Raw genomic sequence first — 6,000 nt, forward strand, 5'->3', positions numbered from 1 at the left:
AACGTGTTTCCAGTTTTAAGTTCCTGGGGACTCACATTTCGGAGGACCTGTCCTGGACCACCAACACCTCATGCCTGGTCAAGAAGGCTCACCAGCGTCTCTTCTTTCTGAGGACACTGAAGAAGAACCAACTGTCTTCAACTATCCTGGTGAACTTCTATCGCTACACGATAGAGAGCACCCTGACCAACTGTGTCACAGTCTGGTACGGGAACTGTTCTGTTGCTGAGCGCAAGGCACTGCAGCGGGTGGTGAAAACAGCCCAGCACATCACAGGGACTACACTTTCTGCCATTGAGGACATCCAGAGAAACGCTGTTTGCGTCGAGCTTGCAGCATTCTCAAGGACTCCTCTCACCCCGCTCACAGACTGTTTACTCTTCTGCCTTCTGGTAGGCGCTTCCGGTGCCTCCGGACAAGAACCAGCAGACTAAGAAACAGCTTTTTTCCCAGAGCTGTTTCATTATTGAACTCTGCCCCCCACTGATTCCACTACCTCTCTTACCTTTAACTCCAATGCTGCTATAATATTGTTTACATTGCACTACAGGGCTGCATGCATGACTGAACTGTACACACCAGTACTTCATGTTATCTGCTCTACCGGACTGTTTACACACACACAGCATCATTTGCACTCTATACTGCTCACTTGCACACCAGGAATATTTAACTGAATGCTCATTTGCACTAATGGACCACTTCCATAACTGCAATAACCCATCTACTGCACTGTAATTCTATTAACTGCATCTACTCATCTATTGCACTGTAACTTCAATAACTGCATTAACTAACCAACTGCACGGTAACTCTATTAACTGCATCTACTCATCTATTGCACTGTAACTTCAATAACTGCATTAACTATTCTACTGCACGGTAACTATTAACTGCATCTACTCATCTATTGCACTGTAACTTCAATAACTGCATTAACTAATCTACTGCTCTGTAACCTATAAACTGCATTAACTCATCTTCTGGACTGCAAACTATTTAAGGCATTAACTCGTATACTCCACCGTAACTTTAATAACTGCATTAACTTCAACAACTGCATTAACTCACCTATTGCACTGCAACTTTAATAGCCAACGTCAATAATTTCTGCATACCTAAGTCACTTGCACTATTTTAGTCTAAATTATTATCTGTTCATAGCCACCTGTACATTAATGTTCATAGTATATAGCCATCTGTATATATTGTTCATAGTATATACCTACTGTCATATTTTCATAGAACATTCCTACTGCAAAATATTTTTATAGTCCATGCCCACTGTATTATATTCTCTCATATTGTATTCTGTATTTATTCTAACTGTATATCCTGCACTTGCTAACTGCACTTCTGGTTAGACCTAAACTACATTTCGTTACACTGTACTTGTATATGTGTAATGACAATAAAGTTGAATCTAATCTAATCTAAAAAGCACTTTGTACATCTCTGTACATTCTTTGTTGCATCAGACCTTGCATATTTTTTCTTAGATTAGTAGCTTTAGTTAACACAGATTTTTGATTTTCTATCTCTGTAACTTTTCAACCTTTGCAACAAATGCTAATGAATTATTATTTAGTTAATTTGAGTTAATTTCACAAACGTATTTCCGCCTCATTCGTGCGAATCGCACCGCAAGTAGGTCTATCGCGTCCTTGCATTGACTTAACATGAAAATCACTCGCTCATAACTCTTCAAGCGCATTTGGTGTGAACACTGTATATAGCTTCATTCGTGTTTGGTGTGAAATAATTATTTGCTTTTCTTTAGTCTCTGGCCATGGAGTGGCTCCAATATGAGTTTCTTGTAATCCCCTGACATACAAGGTATGCAGATAAGTACAGAACAATTTTTGCTGCAAGGACTGCTGAAAGTTACACATATAGGCACAATTATGTTTTATTCTAGTCAGTATTTGACTCAATGGCCTTTTTATTTCTACTCTGAACGAAATTATAAAAAAACGGCTGTTTAATGTTTAACCAAATGTGCATACTGTATGCAAGAAAAACTGACATCAAATGCCGCTTTTAATGTTTTGTGATGGTTCCCAGATCTGAATACATAAGCGATGTGTTTTTTCTTCGTTTCATTTAATCCCAAAGACAACCGTCACCTGGGATGGAGACAAGATGGTGTGTGTACGGAAATGAGAGATAGAGGCCAGAGGCTGGACCCGCTGGATTGAAACAGAGGAACATCACTTGGTGCGTGTTACAGACTCTCTTGCCTGGCCGGGGGGGCTGCTAGAATTTGATAGTCTTATTTAATTAACACTGCATATAGGAATTTATTGTGTGTCTGATATTTGACCTGTGTTTTGACTTCCATAACCTTTTATGTTTTACTTATAGTCAATGTTTTCTTGTACAGCTGCTTTGTAACAATGAAAATTGTAAAAAGCTCTATATAAATAAAGCTGACTTGGTTTTACTAAACTGTATTTGAAAAATCATTCTTTACACATTTATATTTGTCGCTCCCTCCCAACACTCTATTCGTGTAAACCTGCTTGTTAACAGAGTTACAAAAATTGAGGATACAAATGTTACATGCTTACCAGGGCTTATAAGGGGCTCGTTGTTTGGGGGACCCTGAGACATTATCGGTTATAATCCTTTAGTTTTGCTACTAAACTCATTTTAAACACTAACAGCAGATGTTAGACCACATCTGTGTGATGTACATCATTACTGAAGGTCTGTTGAAGAAGTTTTCCTGAATACACTACTGCCACTGGTGGAAAGTGGGGTATGTGTAAAGGATTTGGTCACGGTTGAACATTCGGTCTGCTAATGCAAAAGTTCGATACCCAGTTATGTGACAGTCTGACGAAGAAGCCCATTTATATCTCTTTGTTTGATCTTTATTTCTTCATGCAGGAGCTCAGAGCAGCTTGAGTTGTTGGCAAGCAGGTCTTCAAGAAGTCTTAAACCTACTCTGTGTAGTAGCGCCTCCTGCTGGAGAAGACATAGAAACAATCATCCTGTGGAGCTGTGTATCCATTCATCCATCCTCTTATTCATAGATCAGTCTGTGTCTTTTGATTGATTTCACATGTGCCTTTCTGGACTCATCATAAGACAAGGTTTGCTTCAATGCAGTTATTGCAGCTGTTGTCATAGGTTTGCTTGATTTTTGTTTGTGAGTTTAGTGTTATTGCACAGGTTACGCTCTTAACTACATTTACATTTAGTCATTTAGCAGACGCTTTTATCCAAAGCGACTTACAAACGAGGAAACATTGGAAGCAATTATAACAACATAGGCAACAAAATACATAAGTGCGTCAAACTAGTCCATTAAAGCCTAGCACAGTATACAAAGCTAAGAATAGTGAGGTTAGTATTTTTTTATTTTTTAAGAAGGAAAGGGAAAAGAATTAGGATAAATCAGTCAGAGACGTGTTGACGGAAGAGATGCGTTTTTAGGCGTTTTTTAAAGATGGCAACAGAGTCTGCTGATCTTGTAGCAGCTGGTAGATCATTCCACTAATGTGGAACAGATCCAGAGAAGGTACGGTAGGGTGACTTTTTTCCTTTTTGGGATGGTACCACTAGTCGTTGTTCCTTTGCAGACCGCAGTGATCTGGCAGGAACAAAGATCTGCATTAGTGAGTGGAGATACGATGGTGCGGACCCGGTGGTGGTCTTGTAGTCGAGGAGCATAGCTTTGAACTTTATGCAGGCGGCAACAGGGAGCCAGTGTAACCTGATGAAGAGCGGAGTTACATGCGCTCTCTTCGGTTCATTGAAGACCACTCTTGCCGCCGCATTCTGGATCATTTGGAGAGGTTTGATTGAGCAGGCAGGAAGTCCAACTGTAAGAGTAACTTTACCCCTGTAATACACTTTATCTGAGGGTCATGCTGGCTGGAGGAGAGAAGTTAGGTGTTGACCCCCATAGCAAATCAGTTTTTTTCATTTACTCGGAAACCAGAAGATGAATATGACGAAAGATAATGTGACCAGAGTTGATCCATGTTATGTTCTTAAAGATGACTTCAAAGTTTACTGGTGCTAACGTATCTGACTTGACATTTGATACAAATAAATAAAATAATGAAAAGCATCTGCAATTAAAACATTAAAACAGCCTAACTGTTATAAATAGGTAGAGACGTCCTCTCTCATTCACAGTACTCGATAATACTTAATCCAATTTTTTAATCTATCTTCAAGGCACATTTAGTCCAGGACTTGTTTCTTAAAAACCTGTTTACACACCACTCCACATGCCAGCATTTCCTGAAACATAAAATGATTAAAATAATAGTTTTAATGCAGGGAGACTTTTTACCATTTATAGTGAACTACATGATTTGGCTTCCTAGCAAATAAATAAATGGAGCATAGGAAATTGATAAGGTTCATTAAGAGTTTATAACCTAAAGTTTTTAAAAGAGTTTAAAAATTATGTTTATTATTTAGTTTTTATTGTATTCGTTAGCTGTATTTTCTTATGATTACTTAAAAACAACCCAACTGGAGATTGATATTAATGGAAATGCACAATTCAATGAACTTACGTTTTTTTATTGATCGATTTCAGTCATCATTCTATAAAATATTTAAGGCAGAATGTTGTGACTGACCAATCAGAATCAAGATTTTTAAACTTACCAAATGTAACTCATCCCCTTTAACCCATTGGGTCCAGCCCCTTCCTTCCTTCTCTCCTTTCTGAACACACATTAGTTTGTCACCCTTCCAGTTTACAGTGGTCTACAATACAAAAACAGAAGAAAAGATGTTAGAGTTGACTTTCTATTTAAGCCATAATAACAAAAATAATTACTTACTAACATCATAAAACACAATAAAAACATGAAAACATAATAAAGAGAGGACTTTTTAACATTTAAAAAAACAGAGTTATCTCATTTTGGAACCAAACTCTTCATACAGAATACAATAAAACAACTCACCGAAGCTTTTACTAAACATTAAACTCCTCTTTGCTAAATACTGCAGTAACAATCTAATTATTGTTGCCTTAATGCCCAGACTTTAGCAAAAAACCCATGTGGATTTAGGCCTCGATAGGTCATCATATGTAAATCTTAATCTTATCCTAATTACGGACATAGTTAGAGAGTCATCAATCATAGAAACTTCGGACAAGCAATTCTAGCCAGTCCAATGCATGCAAATGCTAACATTTAAATAAACAAATCTGTTTCTAATTTACGATTTTTGTAATTCTGGTCAGCACTTGAAGGTGTACCTTTACAAGCAGATGACTTACCATACATTTCCTATCATCTATGCCAGTCAAATCCTCCTCAAATTCTTTTCCAACATCAAACTCCATGTGGTAATTCCTAAAGGTGGTGAGAGTCTTGATATTAAAATGATCACCATTCTGAACAATCTCCTTATCAAAGATAAGATAGCTGGCAATTTTTCTGATGACAACATTCACATCTGTAAGTTAAATAAATATAAAACCAGTCAGCCGTAGTCACGTATACGTATAACAAATACTGAATCATGCTTGCCAACTTGAGTACAAAATGTATTTCCCTTCACGAAAGATACAACATGACTGTTACATCTCACAAACCTCTTTCAACAAATCCTACTTCACGGTGGCAAAATGAATAAATGAACGGATGATTCCCTTACCCAGTGCTTCCATGTATTCATCAAAGTTTTCATTGCTTGTCATTTTCCAGTATCCATTCATGTCTGTCAAGGACATTCTGTATATGTTATGTCTCTCAAGAGAGTCTCAAACCACGGGCACGTTGTAATCCTAAAGCCAATTAGGGCCTTCGGATTACCTCAAAGAGCATTTACACATGTTGTGGGACCTTCCTTTTTTCACCGGAGCTCAGGAGCGAATTTTAATGCTCGATGTGTCTCATGAACTTCAGTCAACCGTTGTGAATAGACAAATGTGTCATCTTGTAATTGTTGGGATTTTCAGCCCGCCAGCCGCACGATCACAAACAGCCATCACTGTCAAACAGGCTCTCTTAATTCCTA

General features: G+C 38.0%; 1 protein-coding gene across 1 annotated transcript; it reads right to left on the reverse strand.

Annotated features, from left to right (window-relative positions):
- Nucleotides 1-2,442: 2,442 nt before the first annotated feature.
- Nucleotides 2,443-5,785, reverse strand: rbp1.2 (retinol binding protein 1, cellular, tandem duplicate 2). Its single transcript, XM_079453696.1, has 4 exons — nucleotides 5,638-5,785; nucleotides 5,258-5,436; nucleotides 4,633-4,734; nucleotides 2,443-4,257 (listed from the first exon to the last, which is right to left on the reverse strand). Exons 1-4 carry the CDS (start codon nucleotides 5,711-5,713, stop codon nucleotides 4,198-4,200), a joined length of 417 nt encoding a protein of 138 aa, XP_079309822.1. The 5' UTR covers nucleotides 5,714-5,785; the 3' UTR covers nucleotides 2,443-4,197.
- Nucleotides 5,786-6,000: the final 215 nt, after the last annotated feature.

Source organism: Barbatula barbatula (genome assembly GCF_947034865.1).
Source record: "Barbatula barbatula genome assembly, chromosome: 3".
In the NCBI taxonomy this organism is placed as follows: Eukaryota; Metazoa; Chordata; class Actinopteri; order Cypriniformes; family Nemacheilidae; genus Barbatula; species Barbatula barbatula.

Bases quoted from the DNA above. Each gene is read 5' to 3' on its own strand.
- rbp1.2 (XM_079453696.1), bottom strand. From the start codon at position 5,713: ATGTCCTTGACAGACATGAATGGATACTGGAAAATGACAAGCAATGAA. The intron at 4,735-5,257 runs GTAAGTCATCTG...TTTGTATTGTAG, and splicing joins TAGATGATAGGAAATGTATG to ACCACTGTAAACTGGAAGGG. The intron at 4,258-4,632 runs GTAAGTTTAAAA...TTTATGTTTCAG, and splicing joins AAGGGGATGAGTTACATTTG to GAAATGCTGGCATGTGGAGT.